The sequence below is a fragment of the Salvelinus fontinalis genome, chromosome 13, assembly GCF_029448725.1.
Source record: "Salvelinus fontinalis isolate EN_2023a chromosome 13, ASM2944872v1, whole genome shotgun sequence".
Classification (NCBI taxonomy): domain Eukaryota; kingdom Metazoa; phylum Chordata; class Actinopteri; order Salmoniformes; family Salmonidae; genus Salvelinus; species Salvelinus fontinalis.
This window is the reverse complement of record NC_074677.1, coordinates 48,768,476-48,794,258: the sequence shown is the minus strand read 5'-3', so window position 1 is coordinate 48,794,258 and position 25,783 is coordinate 48,768,476. Positions and strand designations below refer to the sequence as shown.

The 25,783-nt window shown below is 44.1% G+C and overlaps 1 protein-coding gene across 3 annotated transcripts in view; it reads right to left on the bottom strand.

The window, feature by feature from the left end:
- Positions 1 to 23,958, bottom strand: part of LOC129868840 (protocadherin alpha-C2-like) — a 35,452-nt gene extending 11,494 nt beyond the window's left edge. For 2 of the 3 annotated variants that reach the window (XM_055943121.1, XM_055943123.1), the window contains exons 1-2: positions 7,382 to 10,189; positions 2,722 to 2,780 (exon numbers count right to left, since the gene is read on the bottom strand). In XM_055943121.1, the coding sequence (XP_055799096.1) occupies positions 2,722 to 2,780; positions 7,382 to 9,907 (2,585 nt within the window). In that variant the 5' untranslated portion in view covers positions 9,908 to 10,189. Of the gene's footprint in view, positions 1 to 2,721; positions 2,781 to 7,381; positions 10,190 to 21,387 lie in introns of those variants that run through there. The other variant, XM_055943122.1, reaches the window with a different exon arrangement.
- Between the last annotated feature and the right edge of the window lie 1,825 nt (positions 23,959 to 25,783).

The window sequence follows — 25,783 nt, the reverse complement described above, 5'->3', positions numbered from 1 at the left end:
AGAGCGAGAGAGAGGGCGAGAGAGAGAGAGAGAGAGAGAGAGAGAGAGAGAGAGAGAGAGAGAGAGAGAGAGAGAGAGAGAGAGAGAGAGAGAGAGAGAGAGAGAGAGAGAGAAGGAGAGATGCAGCAGTGAGTGGAATGGTAGGCAGAATAAAACACAACAGCCATAAATTCTACTCCAAATTCCTTACCAGCTCCATTTCTACATCAAGCCTTGTCAACAAGTAATGGGAAAAAAGTATTCACTGTTTGTTACAACTAAATGTGCTACTCAACCATTCACTATCACTACCACATCTAATGCACACACAAACCTGAGGGCATTTATGAGTCACAGATGCATTCAGGACTGCATTAATTGTCTTGGCAACCACAAATATGGAGAAGGCCATAAAAACACAGACACACATAAACATGCCCCCTTCTCCCTATACATTCATAATGAATGTAAGGATTGTAGACTTGCAGAGGAGCAGCTAGCCCTGACTGCAGACTCTGCAATGCAGCACACAGCAGAGGTGTGGACTCGAGTCACATGACTTGGACTCGAGTCAGATTCCAGTCACAAATATGATGACTTGCAACTCGACTTTGACTTTAACACCAATGACTCATGACTTGACTTGGACTTAAGCCTTTTGACTTGACCTGACTTGATACCCTCCCCAAGCCCAAATATTAAAAATGATGCTGAAGCCTAAATCCTGCCTGATGTTACTGCTGTTCCTAAAACCATTGACATACGTTAGCCTACTGTAACCACACACAGAGTGTGTGTGTGTGTGTGTGTGTGTGTGTGTGTGTGTGTGTGTGTGTGTGTGTGTGTGTGTGTGTGTGTGTGTGTGTGTGTGTGTGTGTTAAGGTTGGGAGATTGTGTACAAGCCTACATTTCCCGATTGTGATCCTTGATAGTCGATCACAATTGGGGGGGGGGTCTTTCTCATGGCTACCCATGTATTTCCATAGAAATATAATGTTTATTTGGAAAGTAATAAATACATAGATATTTTTAATAGCATTCATGATTTGCGTAAATGTAATATACTAACTATTACTCTTGTTAAAAATATGAAATTATATTACATTTGGTAAAGAGCACATTATGACTTGTTTAGGACTCGAAACTCAAAGTTTAGGACTTGAGACTTGACTTGATACTTGCCTGTCTTGACTTGGAACTTGAGTGCTAAGACTTGAGACTTGTAAAACAATGACTTGGTCCCACCTCTGGCACACAGTGTGTACTATGCTCTCTCAGCTATATGAACTATATGCCAGTCTGCCCTCTGCAGCAATACACATCATCCAGGGAGGGATGTGGACTTCAGCCTTTAAAACCGTTTATATTGGGTTGGGCATTGGGTGATGCTGAGTTAGAGTCTGTTTGGTGAGGGATATGAGCTGAGGGGTGCTGACTGAGTGTGTGTGTGTGTGTGGGGGGGGTGGGGGTGGGGGGGGGTGTCAGAATGGGGGGTCTGGAGGGTGTGTGTGGGTGTAGAATATGGAGGTGAGGGTTGTGTATTGGCTGTGTGCAATTAGAGGGGTAGGGGTGTGAAGGTGAAGCGTTTGAAGGCCTTGTGTTATTGCGCTGCCATTTTAAACTCAGCTACAGCAATGCCAAGATGGTGGATATGAATTATTAATGAGTCTGTCACCATGGCATTATATCCATTTTCTCTGAAAAACAGAGAAATCACCACTCCAATATCTCTTAACATCATACTCAAATCCATTAAAACTACACCAGAAAACCAGACTCCAATGAGATACTACACAAAAGGAGAACCTGCACTCTTAGCCTATGTAAAATGGCTTAATTCTACACTCTTAGAAAAAAAGGTGCTTGAGGTTTCTTCGGGCTGTCACCATAGGAGACTCCTTTGAAGAACCCATTTTGGTTCCAGGTAGAACCCTTTTAGTTCCAGTTAGAACCCTTGTGTAGAGCCCTTTCCACAGAGGGTTCTAAATGGAACCCAAAAGAGTTGTGCCTGGAACTAAAAAGGGTTCTACCTGGAACCAAAAAGGGTTATCCTATGGGGACAGCAGCAGAACCCTTTTGGAACCCTTTTATCTAAAAGGGGGAAAGATTGTGTATGTGAGTGTGTGTGTGAGTGATGTTCTGAGGTTGAGAAAGCTCCCAGTTCGTCAGCCCGTTTGTCTTTCACGGTTCCTGGAATGAAGATGCCCTATATACACTAAGGCAGAGGATAAGAGCAGGGCTACTGGGGCCTGGCTGGAACAGCAGGGCTCTGCCCCTCTGTGTGTATGTGTGTTCCCCTTTGGGGTGGCTGACAAGACAGCCAGAGCACAGCTGGCCCAAACAGGGGGGTTGAAGGGGTCAGACACATGTTGAGGAGCCACTAGTTGTGATGGTAGCTGTTGCTCATCTGATCTGAGAGCTGTCTGTGGTCATGTTATGTTGCCTGCAGAGTGCAGTAGTCTGAGAGTGGCTGCCTCTCAGTCTTTGTTGTGCAGGCATGCATGGTGACTCCAGACTTAAAGAGCTATAAAATGGAGGTAACATTTCCTACATGTTGGTCACATACTGTAGTAATATTCCTCCAAGCAATTGTTAATGTTTTGGTAAGGGGCAAGGGGCTATATAGCAACTCAATGGAAGGCATGGGATCATAATGGAGAGGTGACGTCCCTGATAAAACTGAGGTGGGGTCTTTATAAGAAGAGTTGAAATCACAAGAGGGCAAACGAGTAAAGTGCTTACCTCTGCATCCCTGCCCTCAAAGAAGTGGAGTATCGCCAGTCAGCATTTGGGGCCTTCGGCTAAGAGAGAGAGAGAGAGAGAGAGAGAGAGAGAGAGAGGGGGGAAGGGAGAGAGAGAAGAAGGGAGAGAATAAAAAAGAGAGGTTAGTTTGATTTCATGCAGAGCTAGGCCAGATATGGTTTCATTAATTAATCATGGTGCACATCCCAGCTCTGCATCCTGATTGGTGCACTGCAGTTCTGGAAAACAGTGTGTCTGCCACTGCCATTACACACACACACACACACACACACACACACATACTATGGAAGCCGTTTGGGTCTTTGCGTGTCAAAAAAGATACACGTCAAATAAAACTATTTGACGCTCAAATAAACTTGTTGACCAATCAGGGCCTGAGTATGACTGCATGCCACGTAAAAATGAAACACGTTCATTAGGTTTTTACGTAGTTATTACACATTGATTACACTATCACTCCTATTCCAACGTCCCAACGAGTTACCAATACCTATGCTATGATGGTGGTAAAGTTTTGTCTCGCACACCTGCCGCTGCCGCACTGTGCAGATGCACTTCCCCAAGCTCTGCACAGTGCTGGTCATAAAACAGCTAGCTAGCTGATGATTGCAAACAATGTTCTTCCCCAAAAACAGAGCAAAACGACATCATCTCTTTCAGTAGATATAATTAGCTAGCTAACTATCTAGCTAGGTGTCATCATCTAAAATACCCCTAATTTATAAAACAGTTCTTATTTGACTAATGTTGGTAGGACCCGCCTATGTGAAGCTAGCAACAATAAGAGTTAGACAAAGTGGAATTTGCGGTTCACCTTGAAAATAAAAGTATCTCAATGAAAGTGATAAATTAATACAAATAGTGGAATCATGGCATAATGGAATATATCATGCTAAACGAGGTTGGTATGTTCTTATATAAATTCAACAAAATATTATAATTTGTTAATGGTTTGAAAACATTAGCATCGTTGCTCTTATTGCGGGACTCTGAAATTGAGCCACATTTATTGTACCAGTCAACTTACTATGTGTATTGGACACTATTCCAGAGGAAAAAAACGCACTATAGCCACAATAGGCTGATTAGGGAAGTGATTTCCCACAGTCAAAGTCGCACTTTAAACAAATAAAATTGTGTTATTGGTCACAAACACATATTTAGCAGATGTTATTGCTTGAATTGAATTGCGGGTGTAGCGAAATGCTTGTAAATAAATAAGTAAGAGCTATGATGCTAATATTTGCGTAAGCTCTTCCCAGTTGTGTTCTGTGGGTGTTACCGAGTATACTGATACTCCGTTTCATTGCTCCACATTCCAACATTCCAACCTTGATTAACATTATCTAGTCTAAATATGGCATTATTCCATCAATTGTAACCTTCTGCATCAATTTCAAATAGGGACTTTTATTTTGAAGGCAACACGCAAATTCCACTAATGTGGGTAATCCTTATTGTGGCTAGCTTCACAGCACATAACCCGGTCCGATCAAACCATACTAGCCAGATGAGCTAGCTGGCTGCTTATCATGTCAGTTTTGGGCAACCGGGTTAAGTAGCTGGCTAGCTAGTTATTTCAATAGCAGAACAACAAGTGGCTACCTAGCTAATACTTACTCACAGTGATTCCTAAATCATTGCTAAGAATATTGAAAATGACTGCAATGTCTACTGGTCATTGTTTTCAGGCTGGTTGCATGGATGCTAGCTAGGTACCACGCTAAAGCTAGATAGATACCCCAGAAGTTGCTGATAACGTCTGTATCAAATATATTTGCAAACATTTTTGATCCTGCTCGTTTGATCCTAGTATAAATTAAAATGCTCACACAAACGTTTTCCCATTTGGTCGAACAAATAAAGCCATATTACCAACGCAGTATTGTACAGCTTTGACGGTGATCATAATGGTGGCGCTTGGCTTGCACGTGCAAATTAAGCACACACAACATTCTATAATATAATTGTGTTATTTGTGGCGTCAAATGTCAATCTTCTTTGATGCGTCAAACAGTGTTATTTGACTTGTATCTCTTTTGACATGCAAAGACCCAAACGGTGTTACATAACACACATGCCCTTTCTCAAAGCAATGACTTTGAGAGACACTGATACACTCTTAGATTCCCTGTATTTCTGTCTGTGTGATAGTTATTCTGTGAGAGGATTTGTGAGTTTGTGTATGAGTCAGTTTATCATATTGTGTGTGTGTGTGTGTGTGTGTGTGTGTGTGTGTGTGTGTGTGTGTGTGTGTGTGTGTGTGTGTGTGTGTGTGTGTGTGTGTGTGTGTGTGTGTGTGTGTGTGTGTGTGTGTGTGTGTGTGTACGTAAATAAATCTGTCTGGTTCTGATCAGTGAGCTCAGAGCTCCAGGCAGCCTTGGTAAACGACTGCCTCATCAGTCAGACTGCAGCTGGGCTTTGGGATAATCCAATCAGGAAGAGCCCCTCTGTCACCAGGGCAACCACATCCTCCATCCCCTGCCTATGTTAGACTGGGGTTAAAGGGTTAAGGGCGGCTCTCCTAGGGCAGTCACACATTATTCAAGTTCATTGATGTTCTCCTCCCAAAAGCTGCTCCCTGTGGGTGTGAGTGCTTTGAATTGATCTCAATAATTAAAGCCTGCAGTTTAGTTTGCTTTCCACAAGGTTTAATGATTGTATGAAGGTTCATAATGGAGCTTCAGAACTTTGGATATGTACACAAATCATAACCACTGATATCAACATCATCAGATCCTTAGACATCAGACCTGTGGGTAGGTTCCAGTACTGTAGTAGTTTAAGCCTCAGCCCTGTTCAGAAGTCAGCAGGCGCCCCAGATAAAGAGCCTACATTATTAATGTTTTAATCAGTTTAATTCTGAGGGGAGTATCTCCTTCTCTGAGACACAGCCTCTCTGAGCGAATCGAATTTGTGGGTCTGGGAAACAGTGGCTGGAGGTTAATTTAATTTCCACAGCCACTCTTATCTTGCCTCTGCTTATTGTTCCTACACCACTGACTGACTGACTGACGGACTGTCTTGACCCATCCAGGACTACAACATAACCACCAAAACATCCAAATCAACCGCTGTGGCCTCCAATCTACATTCTGACAAGGTTAAGACAACGTTTTGACCATCAACCTATCCAGCCCCCAGAGCAGAGTGCTGAAACAGGAGAGCATCAGAGAGTATGCCAGCCAGCCCATTAGAGCACACAACCCACATGTCTGCTCGTTAGAGTAAACATGAGTTCACGCCAATTAAACAGGTACAAAAATACAACAAACCATAAACAGTCATTAAAACATGGCTAACATAACGTCCATGGATTTAAAAAAAAACATTGCAGCTGAATAATCATTTACACACTCTCAGGAACGTTAATTCCATGAGCTCTACTCTGTTATTCTTATGGAAATGAATTACACCTATTGGAAGTCTTACTGAGGTTAAACAAAAGCCCCATTCAGACCTCACACCAGTGTTTCCTTGCTAAAGAACATGTTTATCATCATTGCTGCTGCAGTTCTTAACCTTCCAGCCTTGTGGTAAAACATGTGCAGCGCCGCGTATTTGTCATTTCCTGTAGCACTCAGCCTTGACTCCTAAGCCATGCTCGAACATGAATGCCAACACTTTCCTACGGCTGCATAGTGCTGCAGTGGAAGAGGGTCTAGAGAGCTGAGACAGTAGAAAAGACTAATAGAGAGAAGTCTGAATGAGGAGTCCATGTGGCAGACTGGAGAGAAAAGACAGGAAGACTAATACTGGGAGGATCTTTGGGTTACTGCAATTTAACCCAACAGACTAAAGAAGGAAAAAACACAAATATATACATGCACACACACACACACACACACACACACACACACACACACACACACACACACACACACACACACACACACACACACACACACACACACACACACACACACACACACACACACACACACACACACACACACACACACACACACACACACACACACACACACACAGATACTGTGCATCCACATTTAAACTGGAGATATCACAAGCACAAAGCCTGACACTGTGAGATATGATGAAGTCAAACACACTTGGACAGAGAATGAGCCAGAGGTAGAGTCAAATTGACCTGCACTGACTGAATATTTGATGACAACATCAAAGTGAAGCACAAATCCCTGAATCATCAGAAATACAGCAGGACTCCAAAAAGTCTTCCAATCTGACACTAATGCAGTGTGAGCGCTGAGCTGGGTGGAGGAAGAAGCTACACTGTGCAACCAGGGAGAGGAACAAAGAGACACACAACCACTCACACTGGCCAGTCATCAAAGAAACATGTCAAAACTGACACCATCTCAAGACGTACCAGCACAACAAAACTAGAATATGACAACAAAGCAAAAAATGTGACAACGAACAACTTCAGCTAGAATGTAGAACTACCGAGCATCTAAAGCCCTTCATGTAACAAACAGAACCAAGAACAGTGGTATGACGGAATGCTAAAACACTCATTTAAGACAACCAGCACCAACATACAGTAACCAATACATATTAAAGCCTAGTATGTAATCTGGAGAGGTGACAGATTGTGAGACTACTTCTGTTATGCCATGCACGACCTGTCTGTCATTTGATAGGTAAAAAAATGACGCACCTCTGGACAGACTTGCAATGAAGCGTCGGGCATGCTCAGTCTCCGTACAAACCCGCTTCCGCCCGTGAAGAAGCGCTCGGAACCCCAGGTGCCGCTGATGGGCCGGCCTGTGTTGTAGAACATGAAGGTGTCGCTTCCTGAGGTGGCCGTCAGGCAGGTCTTGTAGCAGTAGGTCTTGGTCATGGAGCCATTCCCACGCACCTCAATGTAGTGAGGCTCCACTTTGAGGTCTCTCCGCAGCGCCACATTGTTATTGGGTTGTCCCCCACCTCCACCACCAGAACCACCTACTGTGCTGCTGCTCCCGCCATCAGGGGGGGTCTTCTGGGACACACAGCAGGGGGAGCAGGAACCAGGCTGGGTGCAGTAGGCATGGCAGCGCACGATGGCCAGCACCACCACGGTCACCAGGAACACAAAGGTGGTGGCGCTCAGGGCCACGATCAGGTAGAGGGTCACGTTGGAGAAGAGCAGGGTGCTGTGGGGCCGGATGACCCTCTTGGGGTCAGGGGTCACCTTGGGTGGCACCTCCATGACGGCCACATTGACAGTGGCGGTGGAGGAGAGAGGCGGCTGGCCGTGGTCTCTCACCAGTACAGTCAGGCTGAAGGAGGTGGAGTTGTCCTCCAGGACCCTGCGCGTGGTGCGGATCTCCCCCGTGTGTTCGTGCACCTTGAACAGGTCCAAGTCTGTGGACTGATCCAACACATAGATCAGCCAGGCATTGGGACCCGCGTCTGCGTCGTACGCCACCACCTTGGTCACCAGGACGCCAGCCTCAGCGTTCTTCAGCACTGTCTCTATAGAGCGTGTGCCGTTGCCTGGGGGTTTGACGATCTCAGGACTGTGGTCGTTCTGGTCCATGATGTAGATGTAGACAGTGGCCACCCGGCTGAGGGGTGGGATGCCCCCGTCCTGAGCTTTGACCTGGAAGTGGAACTCCCTGAGTGACTCGTAGTCAAAGGCGCGCAGGGCGTAGGCCTCTCCCGTGTCGGCCTTCACAGAGACATAGGAGGTGACGGGGATACCGTGGTTGTTGTCATTGAGGACGGTGTAGGTGATGCGTGCGTTCTCGTTGACATCGGAGTCCTGGGCCTTCACGGTGCACAGCGAGGCCCCGGGGGCATTGTTCTCAGTCACATAGACCGTGTAAGAGGTCTGCTCGAAGCGTGGCGGGTTGTCATTCACATCAGCCACATCCACCTGTATGGTCTTCTGGGAGGAGAGGGGTGGGGTGCCGCCGTCAGTGGCGCTAAGGGTGACATTGTACGCAGAGGTGGTCTCACGATCCAGGAAGGCGGAGGTGACCAGGGTGTAGTAGTTTCTGAAGGACTTGATCTTGAAGGGGAGGCCCGGCGGTATCTCCAGGTTCACCTGTTTGTTGGCACCAGAGTCCCGGTCTGTGACACTGATCAGGGCCACCACGGTGTCAGCCCGGGCATCCTCCCTCACTGGGCTGGAGAGAGAGGACAGGACTATCTCTGGGACGTTGTCATTCACATCCACCACCTCCACCACCACCTTACAGTGGGCTGCCACAGCACCAGGGCCTTTATCCATGGCCTGGATGTACATCTCATAAGAGTTGGTTTCTTCGTAGTCCACAATGCTCCTCACTCTGATCTCGCCCGTGTTGCTGTCCATGCTGAACATCTGTCTGACTCTCTCAGGAGTGTAGCTGCTGAAAGAGTAATACACCTCCCCATTGGTACCCTCGTCATGGTCTGTGGCATTCAATTTGATGACCAGTGTGTCTTTTGGTGAGTTTTCTAACAATTTGACTTTGTACACTGAGCTGTCAAATACAGGAACGTTGTCATTGGTGTCCAGGACTCGCACATTAATTAGAGCTGAACCGGTTTTTGCTGGTGTTCCGCCATCTGCAGCAGTCAGAATGAATTGGTGGTAAGGCGCCAGCTCACGGTCAAGGGGCTTTTTGAGCACGAGCTCAACGTTCTTGCTTTTGAGAGAGGGCTTGTTGGAATCAAGTGCGAAGTGTTCGTTTGGGCTGAGTCGATACAGACGAACGGAATTGGATCCCACATCCGGATCCACGGCGTTCTCAATGGGGAAACGAGACCCTGGTAAAGCCGATTCTGCAATTTCCAATTGATACTCGTCACTAGGGAACTGCGGCGCATTGTCATTCGTATCCACAATCTCCACCTCGACATTGTGCACCTCGGATGGGTTTTCAACAAGCACCTCTAAATGTATAAGACAGGTGCTGCTCAAATCACACAGCGTCTCTCTGTCGATTCGTTCATTGACTAGTAATTTACCATTTTGGGGATTGACATCCACATACCGTTTTCCACTGCTGGTTACCTTTATCTTTCGATTGGAGAGCTTTCGAATATCCAACCCCAAGTCCTGCACAAGATCCCCCACCTCCGCTCCATTTTCTAATTCCTCCTGAATAGAGTACAGTAGTTGTCCAAGTGAAAGGCCACACAATAAGAAAAATACAACAAACGAAAGAGCCACATTGTTTCCTATACAGCTACATATCCCCATAACAGCCATTGCAAGCTCATGGGATCCGCAGACGGATTAAATACTGCTTTCCGCCTTTTTAGCTTGCAATACCTCGCCTCGCACCACCGCATTAAAATAGGCTAATTCGTTCCCCGTTAGGTGCAGGAGGAACGGCACATCCATTCCGTTATCTGTTTGAGTGAATACTTCTCTAATGCATCCATGTTTCTTTTGTCCGTGCTGCCTTTTTTTCTCTCCTCTGCACGCGGCTGACGGGTGTATTTCCATGCCACTGGTGCTCGGTATCGCCCTCTCTCTCTCTCTCTCTCTCTCTCTCTCTCTCTCTCTCTCTCTCTCTCTCTCTCTCTCTCTCTCTCTCTCTCTCTCTCTCTCTCTCTCTACTCTTCCCCAATGGTGCAACCGCCCCCTCCCCATCCATTTATCCCCGTCTCTCTCTCAATCCACTGCTTAGTGTGATGGTGTCGGGACAGAGCGTCGGGGGGATGGGCCGTGTGCTTAAAGACCGCTGGCTGGATAGATTTCAGCACCTTAAGAAAAGGAACAGCGACTGGATACAACCCCACCAAATCCGTCGCCTTAGATTGGTTTTATTTACAGCCATTTACCGTGTGTTTGTGCCATTGTATTGTGTAACTACTGCACTCACTCGTTTAAATGGAGATGGAAAACCTACACAGCTGTATGGTTGAAAATGAAATGATTAACGTGGTTGCTCATAATACAGGCTTACCCCACCAATTATTCCCGAGACCCTTCTTATCATTATACCAAATGTGCAATTACCCCATGCTGCGAAGCAAAACCCTGCAGTCAAATTTTACAACAGGTATCTCAAACGAGGCACGTTCTGGGGACTGTAATTGCCCGACCTCCTTTGTTTGAATTGAAACAGCTGCATGGCGGCTTCCCCTAAAGCGGCTCTCATATTAGCTCTGGACTGTGCTATCGCGCACCCTACACCTCCACATTTTGGCAGGGAACGTAACCGAAGCAGATCACGCGCATCGCCCTGACACCCACAACCTTCTCTAACAGGGATCGCTGCTGTCAGTGCTCGACCCCAGAGTGTCAGCTCAAATAATCACATCTAAAATGCCCGCGGTGTCTCCAATAAGCCCGACTTCTCTTCCCCTCTGTTTCACCACTGTGCACGCAGTACTATGGAACCCCTACTTTTCTTCATCATCATCCTAATTACCAGCACCATCACTTTTACCATCACTATAACCATCTTCATCATGCACATCATCATTTTCATGATGCGCACCCACATCATCATGGTCTTCATCAGCATGATTGTCATCATCCTCATCATTGTCAACATGTAACAGCTTTGACAAGAGACAGTTCGTATAATTCTGGCGAGCACGCCCGAGGCACGCTCTCTGTGCATCCATCAACAAAACTGTAGCAAATTCATCTGACACTCTGAAACTGATGACATAAACTACAGTCTATTCAGAGTGATGATTGAGTCCTGCACACATGAGTTGGCGAGGGGGGAACTTGTGGTCGACCTATGCCTTTTAACGGACACTTTAAAACGTCTTGTCTTTAAAACATATCTACATGTTATAAGACTGGCCGAATTCACTGTAATGATATGGCGTTAAATGCAATATCTTCCTTTCTCATTGGCCAAACTAACATAAAGTAAATATACTGTAATTTTGGGACTTCTCAGTAAATATTTTTACGGTTGGTAAATGGCCAAACAAAAACCTGCCCCTTAAGGACAAACAGAATACATAGACCTTATCAACAACTTACACAATACAGATATTATTTTTCTACAGAGAAGTAAGAAGCTTCTCTCTGTGGTTAAAATCAGGAGATGACCAGACTTCAAGAGGGATGGTGTTGTAAAGGTCATGTATTTGCTGAGAGACACTTTGGGCGCTGACATCAGCAAAATAAATTCAGGTGACGCAATACATCACAACTTAGTGCTTCCGTTAATGACTCTGAGCGGTGAGCGGTGAAGTCAATTTGTATCAATAGGTTTCGCTGTATCTAACAGGCCGTTGAACGGCTTGCTTGTGTTGCCCACTTTATGAGCTTATAAAGTCAACAAAAGGCACCGTTTGAAAGGCACTGTTTACCTGACTTTTGATGATGCAATGTGTGTGTGCATGCGTGCTCGAGAGAAAGAGAGAGACAGGTTTGAAAGCCCATTATCTACAACACGGACCTGTCAATCTAAACCTAGGTGGGTCTATGCATTAGCAAAAACAGATCATTCGCAGAGAATCAGAGGATCTTGGGTGAGTTATTCCGGCAGCAGGCAGGGGATTGCAGACCACTGATTCACTGTGCAGCCATATCCGTAGTCCTTTCTCCACGTGCCAGGGAAACCCCACATCCTAATGACTATGTCTGACCAAGACACCCTGCCCTCATCACAAGAAGAGGAAACGAGACATCTGAGCTGAACTCGCAAAGGAAAACTGGGTGGAAAGGTTACATAGACAAATCTAACATAGCCAATCAATTCTAGAGATGCTGTTGCTGCACACCAGCTATGTACCCTTACAAATCATACCATGTTACCTTGTTGGATACTGAAAAGAGGAAAATAACATCTGGAATGGCTCCACTGAGAAAATGTGCATAGTTTCCCAGCCTTACACTCACAAAGAAGGGTTTTCCTGCTGCGGACTCTGATTGAAATATCTCAGCCTCACTCTGTAAATATACAATAAACCCTTCCTGGTGACTCAGGGATGGCAGGTCCTGAACACATCTTTGTTCTAATATGCTGGGGCCTCATTTATAAACGTTGCCATTTTAAACAACATTTCTGAAAAGACCGTGCACGCACAAAAATATGTATAAACTTGGCGCACTTCGTACATACGCACATGAACCGTTATAAATCAGACCTTTTGTAAAATTGTGAACGTGTGAACGAACATGAGAACTCCGACTGAATAACGCCCATTGTGGTGACAATAACGTCCTGGTTTGCTGTAAACTTTGGAAGTATTGAAATGAAGCCAAGACAGTATCTAAAGGAAATAGCAATCGTGAACTTGAACAAATGTCGTTGGAGGTGTTGGCCGAATGTTTTCTTGTGACTTGCTGTATCTGACCTTTTCTGAAAGACAAAAACAATTGCAAATTGTTGTGGACCTGGAAATAGGTCGTTGAATTCAAACGTTTTACATTTACTTTTTCCCGAACCTGAATTTACTGTGTCATTAAACTATAAGCTTGGGATCAGAACGCATAGAGCAACATACTTTAAATAGCGTAGATATTTACTGCAGTCTGTGAAGTGGGTCCAATTAAATGAGAGATGGGACAAATGGTAGCCTATCCTCACTTTTTATTTATTTTATTTTTGTGTATTTTATTTGTATTATTATCATCCCCCCCCCCCCCCCCCCCATGCAGTAGCTACATGGCAAGAATAAAGTCATTTGATATGTTGATATTCACTACATCTGGATAGATAGTACTTTAAACATTATACATCGTGTTTTCAATAAAAAAAACTATTACGGAACATGAGCTTTTAAAACCACCCCTCAGCTACTCTCAGTCCATCAACCTATTTCCACCCTCGTATGATTTCCATCTACCATATCTTTTCAACGTTTGCGGGAGGATAAGCACATCCTCACGTCAAGATCAGTTTTTATAAATGCCTATATTTGCGTGACAACTGGCACATGCATGTTTTGGGGCATATTTTGTGCGTACACAACCTTTATAAATGAGACCCGGGCCCTGCTTCTCATCAACAGGAGCAGGCAGCTATCTGACGAAGACAGAGCGAGAAGGTGAGAGGCAAAGAGAGTGACATGGACAGATGGGTTGAAAGACAGAAAACAATTGTACACAGATAGACAGTGTGTGAGAGAGATATGGAAATTGTGAGTAAAAGAGATGCTGTAGGTACTGCTATAAACATGCATCTTGCCTTCAGCAAATTCCAAAAATCAACATACAAAAAGTTGATCCAAACCTAGCAAGGGGTTGTCTTTGCATCCCAGAACTATGCCCCTTGAATAGTTCAAAATGATTCTGTGCACAAGTTTAAAATAAAATACTTCTTTGTATGAGCCAGTATTAGAGAGCGAAAGAAAGTGAGAAAGAGAAAGATGGGGAGAGAGAGAGAGAGAGGGGGGGAGAGAGAGAGGGGGAGAGGGAGGGAGAGAAAGAGAGAAAGAGTAGGGGGAGAGAGAGAGGGAGGGAGGGAGAGAGAGAGCGAGAGGGAGAGGGAGAGGGAGGGGAGAGAGAGAGAGAGAGAGAGAGAGAGGGAGGGAGGGAGGGAGGGAGGGAGGGAGGGAGGGAGGGAGGGAGGGAGGGAGGGAGAGAGAGAGTTGGGCTAGTATGGGAGACCCAGTTATTTTATTTTGATAACTTGTGCAATGTTTTAGGGTTAATGTGTTATTTCTGTTTACTATCAATTGCTTTACACCATTAGATGGTTCCTCTCTTGTCAATAAAGCTTATTTCAATTTGGACAAGAGAGCGACATAAAGATTAGTACAGGGGAGGACACAGAACAGTAAGCAGGAGGAGAGGGGTCTGTCTAAGTGGAAAAAAGGCTGATGGCACCCCTCCACTCCCCTTCATGTTGACACAACATAATGATGACCTCTGAACCCTAGACAGTGGTGCATTCTCTTTGGCATCTGACCTCACACCCAATGCAGACGGGACACCGTTGTTCAGACATGTCCTCCATCTCTCTCTGAGGATCCTTGTTTGAGCTCCTCTCCTGACCTCCTCGCTTATGTAAGTGTGCTGGATTTCAGCTGAGGTGCACTCAATTGAGAGAGCAGACAGACAGACCCCACCACAGCACAGCAGAACAGCGCCCTCGGCAAGGGCAACTGCGGACACACAACCAGCCTCAGGCTCCACTGTAACAGGGACACTCAAGACAAACCCTCTCTTTCTAACTGCACTCAAAACGGCATCTCCCTCTCTCTACTCCTCCCTTTATCAGACACAATCCCCTCACTCGTTCCAATTATTTATCCATCTATCTCTCTTTTCCTCCTCTCTTGTTCTCAAGCTGCGACCGGAGACTGCTGTTGCCTCCAGCTGAAGCTTTTGAGCACAGAAACAGCATGACTAGATGTGACAGTGGGTGCCCTCTAGTGTCCATGACTCACTGCAGTATTGTATGAGTTCCCAACATTGTGCACATTTCATGTGCCTGCTGATGTCTGCCTTGTCCATCCCAACACCTCAATATGTTAGAGGAGCAAGTCAGGTCTATTCATTTCTAGTCTGTGTCATGATATACTGTATGTACATTAAGCAGGTGACAATTGACATGAACCTTAGCCATCAACTACACCCTAACCCATGCTCCTGTGGCTTGAGAGATTGGTTTGTCTAAGTACAATAACCTGAACAGTACAAAACTAGCTGGTGGTGGACTTTATACAAAGAGATCAATCCTGGCATTCACAGAATATGAGGCAGCAGGTGAATGTAACTGTTGAATTTCAGAAACTTGCATCATATCATCTCCAAGGTCAACTAGATGTGTATGACATAGTAACGGAAACGAGGAAGGCTTGAGTCAGAGAATGACTGCTCATTTGTGTCTGTGTCTCTGTGCCAATGCACAAACATTTCTACTGTACATCCTACTACACACTGTTTCAGTCCTGGAGCCCTGAGCTATGAATGATAACCCCAACTCTCCTCCCATTGAACTCTGATCCAGTACCAGAGCTGTTGGAGCGGGCTAATGACCTCACTGCCCTCCTTTGTGCATTCTGGTGTAATCAGACGGCTCTGGGCGATGGCTGATGACCTCACTGCCCTCCTCTGTGCATTCTGGTGTAATCAGACGGCTCTGGGTGATGACTGATGACCTCACAGCTCCTCCTCATCAGCTGCAGCCAGAGTATCCTCTCTCTGCGCTGACTCACGGATCCAAATGGGTCAAGCATCTCTCTCAAACGCTCACACTGAAACTGTGACTAATCATATCACACTGAGCATGGGAAGCCATAACAATTCCTAGAGAAACACTATTTTTCCACACAAGACGAGTCGCCTTAGCCTATCATTTTAATGTTTTCCTTTTCTTAATTTTACCTTTATTTTACTAGGCAAGTCAGTTAAGAACAAATTCTTATTTACAATGACGACCTACACCGGCCAAACCTGGATGAGTGAGAAATTCCTGACTTATACACTACCGTTCAAAGTTTGGGGTCACTTAGAACTTTCCTTGTTTTTGAAAGAAAAGCTTTTTTCTTGTCCATTTAAAATAACATCAAATTCATCAGCAATACATTGCAGACATTGTTAATGTTGTAAATCACTATTGTAGTTGGAAACGGCAGATTTTTTATGGAATATCTACATAGGCGTACAGAGCCCCATTATCAGCAACGATCACTCCAGTGTTCCAATGGCACGTTGTGTTAGCTAATCCAAGTGTATCATTTTAAAAGGCTAATTGATCATTAGAAAACCCTTTTGCCATTATGTTAGCACAGCTGAAACGGTTGTTCTGATTGAAGAAGCAACAAAACTGGCCTTCTTTAGACTAGCTGAGTATCTGGAGCATCAGCATTTGTGGGTTCGATTACAGACTCAAAATGTCCAGAAACAAAGAACTTTCTTCTGAAACTCATCAGTCTATTCTTGTTCTGAGAAATGAAGGCTATTCCATGTGAGAAATTGCCAAGAAACTGAAGATCTCGTACAACGCTGTGTCCTACTCCCTTCACAGTACAGCGCAAACTGGCTCTAACCAGAATAGAAAGAGGAGTGGGAGGCCCCGGTGCACAACTGAGCAAGAGGACAAGTACAAAATGTGCTTTCCTTTCAAAAACAAGGACATTTCTATGTGACCCCAAACTTTTGAACGGTAGTGTATGTCTGTGGGTGAGAATCCTCTGTCATGTCATTTTGTCAACAGTTACTGTTATATCGTGATTGAGAGACAGTGAGTGTGCACTGTAACCTCAATATTGTGAGTCAACAATACAAATTACAAAATAAATGTTCCTCTGTGAGGTCATTGACACACTCACTGATTTCCCTTTGTGATGTTATCTTTAAGGTAAAGAGAACATCACATCACATACAAAACAATTACCTCTACAAATCATGTCAAGCACTGATGGTTTCTAATGGATGCATCTCTTGGCTGAGTAAGACAGGTCAAATAGGAGCCTCCTACAGACTCTGCCAGAGAAAACTCCCATCATCCCACCTTCCACTACCACCAGTACACAAACAGAGGGCGCCAGTGAACAGCTTGTGCTAGCAGGCTCACACAAATCTCAGCTTGGCTTGGTCTGCCACCTGCAGCCCTCAGCAGAAACATACCAACCAAGCCATTCAGAGACGGACTGATAGAAAGACTAGATTATTATAGCCTGGGTAGCTATAGCCATGCATAAGAAATAACACACTGTACATCTTAGAGAAGACAAGGACATGATTAGAAACACATCACATTTATTTTATTTTACTTGACCTTTATTTAACAAGGCAAGTCAGTTAAGAACAAATTCTTACTTACAATGACGGCCTACCAGAAGGCATAAGGCCTCCTGCGGGGACGGGGGTCTGGGATTGAAAACAATAAATATATATGTCGGCTGGAGGTAATGGCTGGAGCAGAATGAGTGGAATGGTAGTAAATACATCAAACCCATGTGTTTGATGCTATTCCATTTGCTCTGTTCCACCCATTATTATGAGCTGTCCTCCCCTCAGCAGCCTCCACTGGTGTGCAGGTTGTCTGATCTGATCTGTAGTGATGTTATGCTCTTGGTTTTGATACGTGACCTTTGACCTTTGGATGTGATACGAGTAATAGATGTGGGTTGACTAATGATGGTTGTATAGTGACAGATAGACGGCTACGGATTACCGTTTTAGATGTACCTTAAAATGAACATTTAGATTGGCCAAACAGCATCTTCTCCTACCGCACAGTATGAGATTAGGTGGATTATATTTGTTATAATGAAGTAGACTGTGATTGTGAATTTGAGAGCTTCACTGTTCATGACTGTGCAGTTATTTAAAGCCAGAGTAGTGTGTTACACTGCTGAGGCCAGGTAAGAGGCATGCTGCTGCCTCCAAACTGGCCCTGCTGAATAATGAAGAGACGAAGGAATGATAGAAGAGGTGACATTTGTGAATCATCTGTCCAAACAATACACAGGGAATGTAGCACACAGAGGGGAGAGAAGACAAAAAGAGAGAGAGAAGATAGGGAAAAAGGAAGAAAATGTAGTAGGGAAAGACACAATACAACAGGGTGTGGGATAAGAAAAGAGAGAGAGAGACCTGCATGTGACGGTGTGTGTGAGCCGAGGCCACACCTTTTCCCCAGGATTAGCCCTAGCTCTGGCTTCAGTGGTGCAGTGGAGAAATATGGAGCAGAATATTACTGGCAGGCATCCTGCACAGCCTGCAAGCAAATGTGTGTGTGTGACTCTGCATATTACATCACACACCCTCGTTATTGCCGTTCTCAGCATAAATTAAACTCAGATGTTCCCAAATATATGAGTCTATTAATATGAATGTACAATTCTTCCTGAATTCCATTAGGCGTTTGGAGCAGGCTTGCTTAAGGTACAAACAAAAGAAAAAGATATGAAAGGACATCCTGTCGCTCCTATTCTCTTTTCCGTCCCCTCTCCTCTGTCTTTGCTGCACTGCAGGGAATTGTTCATCTCTCTTCCTGAGACATCCCTACAGCACTACTAACTATAGGCAGGCAAAGTTAAGAAACTCAGTATTACTGGGACGCTATCGGAACAACAGTGTTTGAATATGGCTTATAACGCAGTATTAGTAATTGGCCCTGTGGAGTCCCAGAGAACCAGTATTCTGACTCCCAGAGAAGTGTTATCTATCAACAGCTCAGAGAGTGGACTGGGGAAATGGAATCACACGATAATGCTGTACCATACACTTTCAGCTAAGACAGGATAAAAGGTACAACATTAAAAATGAAACTACATACACAGCCACTTTATGAGATATGTCATCTCAGTGTGACACACACGTAATCTGTAAAACAAACAAGTGAAAAACAGTCCTTAATCAGAATCCTTATCCCAGCCACCCAACATAGAGGTGGGCTCTATGTAATCTCCTGCTATCAGGGAGTAGGTGATTAACCAGGAGCATAACGAGACTCAATCCACTCAACTGGTTCAGTCTGCCTCTAAAAGCACTTACAAAGAGTTTGAGGAAATATTATTAAGGATTAGTATACCACACTTTTCATGAGAGCCTGCTGTAATATGGTGATACAAGACACTCTGACATCTGTGAAAATGGCAGAGAAAGAAAAATAGCAAATGTGAGAGAGTGAGAGAGCATGTGAAAGAGAGAAAGAGAGAGGGAGAGAAAGAGAGAGAGAGAGAGAGAGAGAGGGGGGGGGGGAGCAGGGCTCTAGCCCAGACATGTCTCCCTGAAGTTGCGGTATCGCTCTCAGTGCAGCAGTGAGCGTGAATCCTCCTGCCTTCCACACATAATGCAGGTGGGATTGCTCCAGGGCTCCGGCCGGAGGACCCAGGAGCCTCTAATCCATGTATCTGCCTCTGCCAGATGGGCCAGGCGGAACCACAGGCTTGACCCATTTACAGCTGGACTCATCCTTGTCCTCTGTCAAGGACTCATGCACAACTGACCCGTGGGACGGCATTACAGAAACATGCTATCATTTCCTATCCTCAGTGAGAACCACAACACACAGTCAGAGTTGAGCTCCGAGGCACAGTGGCATAAAATATACACAATGCAGTCGCTAGACAAACACTGCAGGATGTACGGGCCGAATGCGTGAGATATGCTGAAGTGATGCATTGATGTCAATGGGAGGTGGACATGTACGTTTGAGATACACAAGCATCAGATGTTATGCAATGAGAGCCAAAATCATCTCTGCCCAGAGAGACTGTGGAGAAATGGCTACACAAGCTGTGACGGACACAGACCAAACACAGAGAGTGCAAAGAAAGGTTAACCTGATAGCATGGAGGTTAACTTGTGAGTTAAACAGGCAGGCAGGACCGTCTGTGACCGTCTCTACGCACAGACCCATCCACAGGGGCCATGCACAGAGACAGATAATGAGCACGTGAGAGCATAGCAATGATTCTATGATGATTAACCTCAATGATTAACTGACCAACTGACATTGAGATTATACTATACTTTAGATGAACAGGTTAATAACAATAAAAACCCTACATTCATATTAATCCTAATTACAGTAGTTACATGTGAGATTCCAATTGAAGCTGTTAAACAGATATGTGTAAGGAGTATCACAAGCATAATGAGCCTCAGTGAACCACAGTCTTTCACCACCCTAGTTCATAATCCCCCAGCTAAATAAATGACACACATCAGAGCTCATTGGAGATCAATGGCAATGTGAGGTTATGATGTTTTTCCCTTTTATCTGGAACTGAACAGATTAAAGTTCATTTCAGTGAAGTTGTGTAACATATAATCTCCAATATCATCTTAAAGCCTATATAAATGTTGCAAGTATGGAAAGGCTGAGCTTTTGATGATCTGTGTTTGAGGAACATCAGTAAACCAGAAGGGCGAGGAACGCGGATGTGTAGCTCGGTGGTGTTGAAATAGGACAATACACTACTTCAGTGTATACTGTATGTCGCTGTCCACCCCGGTGGTGCTGAAATAGGCCTATACTATAGAGTTGAAAGTGTGCCTTCGTGCTTCAGAAAACAAAGGAAAGGAAGGGTCCGCAGCAACAACAACGGGAAATAATTATGAGAATGGCTTATCAAGAAAAACTTCCAAAAGGTCTAATTTGAGGTTAAAAAAAGAGTTGGAGCACTCGACAAAAAAAGGCAGAGATTAATTGATTTTTGTTCATTTTAATCAATTGTACAGGACACGAACAGATGACTGACGTTTCGACCTATACTGTACCACAGGGCCACGTTCAGTATCCAAACGTTGTTGAATGTTGTAAATAGAAATCCCATGAATAGAGCCAACATGATTCCTTGTTCTTTACATCGGAGAGGCGTGTTTGTTGTACATTACATATTTCCATTTGAATGTTGCAAAATGTTGGGTCATACTGAACACAAGGCAGTACTGATGCTGCTTTCCACACCAGTGGTGCTGAAATAGGCCTATATTTTACCACAATACATATGCTGCTTTCCACACGTGTGGTGCTGAAATAGGCATGCAGTACTGATGCTGTTTTCCATTCTGCTGTCCAGCTCGGTGGCTCTGGGATAGGCCTATACTCGACTTCCGTAGGCTACTGACGCTACGTTTGATGAAGCAGCATTCGCTGTTGTGAAATTTGACTTCAATTCACAATTGAAGAAAATGTCAATGTCAATTGATCATCCAACAATAACATTTTGATAAAACCCAAAGCCATGAACAGTGAATTAATAAAACAGAGTAACAGACCCAGTACAACTTGTGAATAGTAAAAAAGGCTCACCTTTATCTAAACTCAATGACAAAAAAAAAGCATTATGAAAAGTTATCCTTACCTTCTCTGTGTTAGGGAGAGTTCGCGTCCTCTGACAAGTGTCCCCTCCATTAATACTGACCAGCTCACCATCAGCAGGTGGAAACGGCGCTGGTGTGTCGGAGCTAAAACACACGTCATACTGCTGGGTAGATTTGGAGTAAGACCAGCTCCCGTCAGGGTGCGTGGTGATCATCGGGACGCTGTACCTGCTGAAACTGCCGTCTGACCTGTGGCATTTTACAGCTATTAAACTGATGAGGATCAGTAGAAATATCACTGATACTGACACAATGGCGATGAGCAGATACAGATTTAAACCTGAGAAACTCTTCTCCTTCACAGGCAGCTGTCTGAAAGTTGTTTGCGTGTCACCTGTACTTTCAACGACCACAACATCAATAGACACAGTGGCAGACAGGGGAGGTTCTCCACAATCAGACACCAGAATGACCAACAGGTGAGTTTTTAAGTCATTGTCACTCATTCGTCTCTTAGTCCGTATTTCTCCATTGCTGGTTCCTATTCTGAAGAGATTGGTCCCCTTTGGTTCAGAGATGTGATAAGAAAGCAGCGCATGATATCCAGAGTCGGCGTCTACAGCCCTGATCTTGGCCACAAAGTATCCTGCTTCAGCAGAATAGGGAATGTTCTCAGAATTAACGGCGCCGTGGTCAGAATATGGCGGGAGAATCACAGGACTGTTGTCATTCTCATCCAGGATAAAAACGTTGACAGTCACGTTGCTGCTGAGTGGAGGAACACCAGAGTCTGTGGCCTGAACGTGGAACTCAAACGTTTTAAACTCCTCGTAGTTAAATGACTGCAAGCTGTATAGTTCACCAGTTAGAGAATTCAAGTTTACAAACGAAAATAAATGTGCGTCATTGCGTCCCGATAGTGCGTAAGTAAGTTTAGAGTTTTCATCGATGTCAGGGTCATTCGCTGTCACGCTGCCAACACGAACCCCCACTGGACTGTTCTCCTTGATATACACGTTCATTATGGGCTCTGGAAAGCTTGGCGCGTTGTCATTCACATCAGAAATGTGTACAGTAATAACACGAGTGCTGGAGAGAGGTGAGGTCCCCTCATCTGTGGCTTTAATAGTTACATTATAAAGAGATGCACTCTCTCTGTCCAGAGGCCCGTCTACAACTAAAGAGTAATAGTTTTTATACGACGACTGTAATTTAAAAGGAACATCTCCGATTACTTCGGACTTGATGAGTCCATTTTTCCCACCGTCTTTGTCACGGACATTTATTGACGCAACAACTGTTCCTTTCTTAGCATTCTCCTTCAATGCGACAGGGGGTGACGTCACTATTATCTCTGGGGAATTGTCATTCACATCAAGTATTTCAATTATGACTTTGCAATAGGCACTCCTTCGTGGATTACCTGTGTCTTTTGCTTGTACACGGATTTCAAACGCAGGGTTTTCCTCGTGATCCAAACGCCCTTTAACTGTTAATTCCCCAGTATGCTGGTTGAGTTGAAAGACATGTTGTGGGCCCATTTCTCCTTTCCCAGTGAATGAGTATTCGATTTCACCGTTCACCCCCTCGTCTAAGTCTGTTGCGTTCAAAGTTAGAATTAAAGTTCCAAATGCAGCATTTTCTGACACTTGCACTTTATAGAGAGGTTTGGAGAAAATCGGAGTATTATCGTTGGCATCTATTACGTGAATTACTATCTGTTGAGTTCCGGATCGTGGAGGTTTTCCTCCATCAACAGCAGTCAGTACAAGCTTTATCACATCCTGTTTCTCTCGGTCTAAAGCTTTCTGTAGTATTAACTCAGAAGACACACTCTGCTCGCTGCCGCTTTGTACATCTAGAGAGAAGTGTTCGTTTAGACTCAGTTTGTAGGTTTTCACAGAGTTACTTCCAACATCCGAATCACTGGCAAACGGTAAAGGAAATCTGTCCCCTGGAAAGGCGGATTCAGTCATATTGACAACATGAATGCGCTCCGCAAACGATGGCGGGTTGTCATTTATGTCCACAATGTTTACTTCAATACGATGGATATGCATAGGATTATTCAATATCGCCTCAACATCAATGGAGCATTTAACTGAGTTTGAGCAGAGGGCTTCTCGGTCAATTCTCTCATAGACAAAAAGATTACCTGTCTTCACGTCGACATCAAAATACCTCTTTTCGGATCCCGTTACAATGTGAATCTTTCTCGAAACCAGTTCTCTCAAATTTAGATTTAGGTCTTTAGCGATATTTCCAACAAATGTGCCTTTATCTACTTCTTCTGAGACGGAATACACGAACTGTCCAGAACACAATCCCCATGAACAAAGCAGCAGAAGATATTCTATCCAAACACGTCTTCTGTGGTCACACAGGCCCATCGCTGTACAAGTAATGCTTATTGCAACAATACTCAAAGGGAAAAAATGAACATAGCCTAATGCTGGCTCTGCTAGTCCGTGCTAGTACAACCAAAGTGATTCGGACAAACTATATTTTCCCTCTCCTGTCAAAACAAACCACTGGTTTCAACTCGATTCCTTTTTTAGTATTCACTAGAGGAGGAGTCCAGCATTATTCCTCCTATTAATAATTGTCATGGTCAACAGCGACATCCTGTGTTTTCTGTATGTATAGGCTACAGCATAAATACTATTGACCAAACGAGTCTGCTCTGTGTCAATTACACCACCGTGACTCTTAACAAACCAATTTGGCCAAATCTACCTTTTAAAGAGTACTATTTCAAGTAAAAGGATAAAACTATAACAAGAACGCATCTTCAAACTATAAAAAAGCTGGGTTGGTCATGCGTAATTACGCATGAGTATCCAAAACGATTAAGAGTTCTGCGACATTGCAAACATGACCAAGTACATAATGTAGAGTGAGAGACTTGGTATCACATGACAATATGGTACGAAGGGCTTACGAAACTACCCCTGGCAGTAATGAGACTGCTGAGAATAATTTACATAAATGATGCACCTGCATTTGCATGTCTATACTGGTTGTTACTTCTACAATAAACAACACCAAAAACGATACTATTTTGACAGGTTCAAAAAGAACAAGGAAAAACCGTAATTTAGTAAACATGTTAGTATGAATGAGTCTGACAAAAACCAAAGCAATTAATCGTATGTCGCAGTTCATAGAGCAGAATTGAAACGCTAAACACCTCAGCATTTAAAGCTGGATTTGACCTAACCTAAACATACCCAAGTTGTACGCTCTCGTCAAATTAGAAGGGATTCAAATTAAGAAAAAATGTGTAGAATATACATGCAAAATGATAACATTTTGTCAGTAAAAATAAATACATCTAAACTCAATGACAAAAAATGTTTCTTATGAAAAGTTGTCCTTACCTTCTCACTGTTTGGCATAGTTTGTCCTTTGAAAAGTATCTCTTCCATTAATACTGGCCACATCTGCCCACATCCGCATCCTCAGTCACTGGGAGAAAAATCGCTCTCCCGCAGCAGCGTTTTCGTAAACATTTAATGCCCGTGAATTTACCAAGAAAGAAGGTTCATTATCATTTATATCCAGTATTTCAACGTGGAAAATGTTCAGACGATTGCGCGTAATGGCCTGCACTTCAGATTGTTCTCACACAGCTCCTCGCGGTCGATTCTCTCATTCACAAATAGGACGCCAGTGTTTAGGTTCACAACATAATACAATCTGAAACATATGGGACTCAAGTTCCTGAAAATTGAGGTTGAGGTCCTTGGCTATATTCCCAACAACGGTTCTCTTGTTCACCTCATCTGAGACAGAATAGACAAAGAAGCAGCAGCATCCGAATCCAACAATATCCACAATGCACGGAAAGGCCCATGCATAGGCCTTCTGTGAGTTGATTACAGTAGATTCATAATATTGCTAACATCGCGTTGTATAAGACAAATCTCTAGTATACCACGGTTGTTTCTACACACATGCCTATCTAAAGTGGATCCCCTGACTCTACCTTCAGCAGTGGGAGTTAGGGGAGGAATGAGCCCCACATAGTTGTCAGCTGAATATACGGTCTACAGCGACAACAACTGCTCTTACTGCGCTCTTAGAAAATAACACAGCCGTATCTGAGTTATTCACGATGTTAGAATGTAACATGAGGGGTGTCTACACAACAAACAAATAAATAAATAAGCAAATTGATCCAATGAACAACACTTTCTTCCAACATGTATCTTCTCGCTTAACCCAACGTGCCAAACAGCGGATGACCAGCATGGCTAGACATGCTATGGTGTACACAGACCAGTTTTTTATTTATTTAACCAGGAAGGTCTCATTGAGATTTGAAATTTTTTTTTCAAGAGCGTCCTGGCCAAGATAGGCAGCGCCAAGTCATTACACAATTACAGACAGACAACATGAAAAACTACAGGTAATCTAGTAAAAAAAACATAGAAT